A 1,888-nucleotide genomic window follows, 5' to 3' on the forward strand; every position below is an offset into this window, starting at 1 on the left:
TGGAAAATCCCAGGGACAGGGGAGCCTGGTGGGCTGCCGTCTATGGGGTCGCACAGAGTCGGACACGACTGAGGTGACACAGCAGCAGCAGCAGGGTGTCTGTGGGCACCACTTCTCTGCCGCCAAGGGCACTGGTTCCCATCCGGTGGGCACAGACCCACCCCCCAGACAGAATACGGCCTGTGCCCACTGCTGACCAGCCGCCACCCTGGGCTGCTTCGCGAGGGCCCTTGGACACACCCAGCTGCCCGTCCAGGCACGTGCCTCTGAGCCGGCGGGGGGTCTGCTGGCGCTTCAGCCGAAGGGCTTCTGGGTGCGGGGGCGCCAGCTGCAGCTCGGCTCACCCTGCCGCTCCGGGCCCTCGCCTGGAAGCCTGGGGGCAGCCGCGGGTGCTGAATGCTGCTCTGTTCTGTTCTTGCTTCTGGAACCAACTCACTCACCCGAGACACGCGTCGCCGGCAACAGGGCTCCGATTGCACATCTACTTCTGAGGAGGAGTATGGCTCCCACCACAGCTCCCCTAAACACACACGCTCCCATGCCTCAACAGCCACGCAGACCCCACGGGCTGGCAGCTCCGGCCGGGCGCGACCGAGGGCCCCTGGCCTCCGGGACACGGATGACGAGGGTGAAGAGCCCAATCCCTACGGTTTCATTGTGCAGACGGCCGAGATTGCGGAGATTGCCAGGTGAGGGGCGCCTCTCCTGGGGACGGGCTGGCAGTTCAGAAATGCCATGCAAGTGGGTGGGCAGCTGGGAATCAGGTGGGTGGATGATGGGTAGATGGGTGATGGATGTTTGGAAGGATGGATGGATGGATTATAAATCGCTGGGTAGGTCATTAGATGATGAATGGTTAGATGGACGAATGGATGACAGATGGGGAATAAATGAATTGATGGAGGGTGGAGAGTTGGGTGGATGGATGGAGGGATGGATGGATGATGGTTGGTGGTGGGTGGTTGGATAGAAGGTGGGTGGTAGGTGGCTGGATGGACTGGTGAGTTGATGGAGAGTTGACAGTTTGGTGGGGGTGGGTGGGTGGATGACTGCAGATCTGCCCGTAAGGGTGTGGGGAGGAACCTCGGGCACAAGGAAGGTCTTTACAAACTTTTTACTGAAGACGAGTCCCTTCGTGCAATCGTTCAGTGGAGGGTGCCTCCCAGTCAGGCGCTGAGAGGATAGTGCAGAGGTGCCAGAGAGACAGAGTGGCCTTTGACTGGGCGGCGGTCAGTGCTGTGCCAGCCACTGAGAATGGACGGGTCTGGAGGTCTGCTGGGGTTGCCCTGGCCTTGGTGGGTGGACCTGGCCTCTGGGGTGAGCTTGATGTTGGGGGGCTGTGGGGGCCAGAAGTCAGAGCCCCTCCGCTGGGAGAGACGAGAACGATGGTGGACAGTGGCCCCCCGCCCTGAGCCTAGCCGGGGGCTTGAGCACCGCCAGGCACGGTGCCCAGGGCAGGGGATGGAGGTGTGGCTCTAGCCCGGGGTCTTCACAGGCCCCCGGCCTTTCCCTCCTTAGGGCAGAGGGGACGAGGGGTCTCGGCCGGCGCCAGGGCCTGTGACTTGGCCCTGCTGCCCTGTGGGGAGGTCCCTGGCCTCTCTGGGCCAGCCTTCCCCTGACCCTTGTTGGTGACCCCACCTCTGTGTCCTGTGGAGCAGGGCCCTTGTGGTCGTAGTGGCCACAGGAGAGGGGCACGTGGCCGGGGCCTGGGGGTATCTCTGCCCACCTCTCCCCGAGGCTCCCAGCTTGGTCCTGTCCCTCTGCTGCTGCTGGTGCTGGAGGCTCTGTGCCCTGCCCCTCACCCAGCGGCCGCCTCTTGGTGGGGTCTCCCGCCCCTGCCTAGGGGACCGCGTCCCGCCCCCCCCACCCCGCCAGCTCCTGCCCCCAG

At 64.3% G+C, this 1,888-nt stretch overlaps 1 protein-coding gene across 1 annotated transcript in view; it reads left to right on the forward strand.

Moving 5' to 3' along the window:
- The window catches only part of LOC104993296 (centrosomal protein of 170 kDa protein B-like), a gene marked incomplete at its 3' end in the record, with an annotated part of 10,232 nt that overhangs the window by 4,131 nt on the left and 4,213 nt on the right, over positions 1-1,888 (forward strand). The window contains exons 5-6 of the mRNA XM_010846476.1: positions 466-689; positions 1,659-1,819. Coding sequence (XP_010844778.1) covers positions 466-689; positions 1,659-1,819 — 385 coding nt within the window. The remainder of the gene's footprint in view (positions 1-465; positions 690-1,658; positions 1,820-1,888) is intronic.

This window comes from Bison bison, unplaced genomic scaffold (genome assembly GCF_000754665.1).
Source record: "Bison bison bison isolate TAMUID 2011002044 unplaced genomic scaffold, Bison_UMD1.0 scf7180017849101, whole genome shotgun sequence".
Classification (NCBI taxonomy): domain Eukaryota; kingdom Metazoa; phylum Chordata; class Mammalia; order Artiodactyla; family Bovidae; genus Bison; species Bison bison.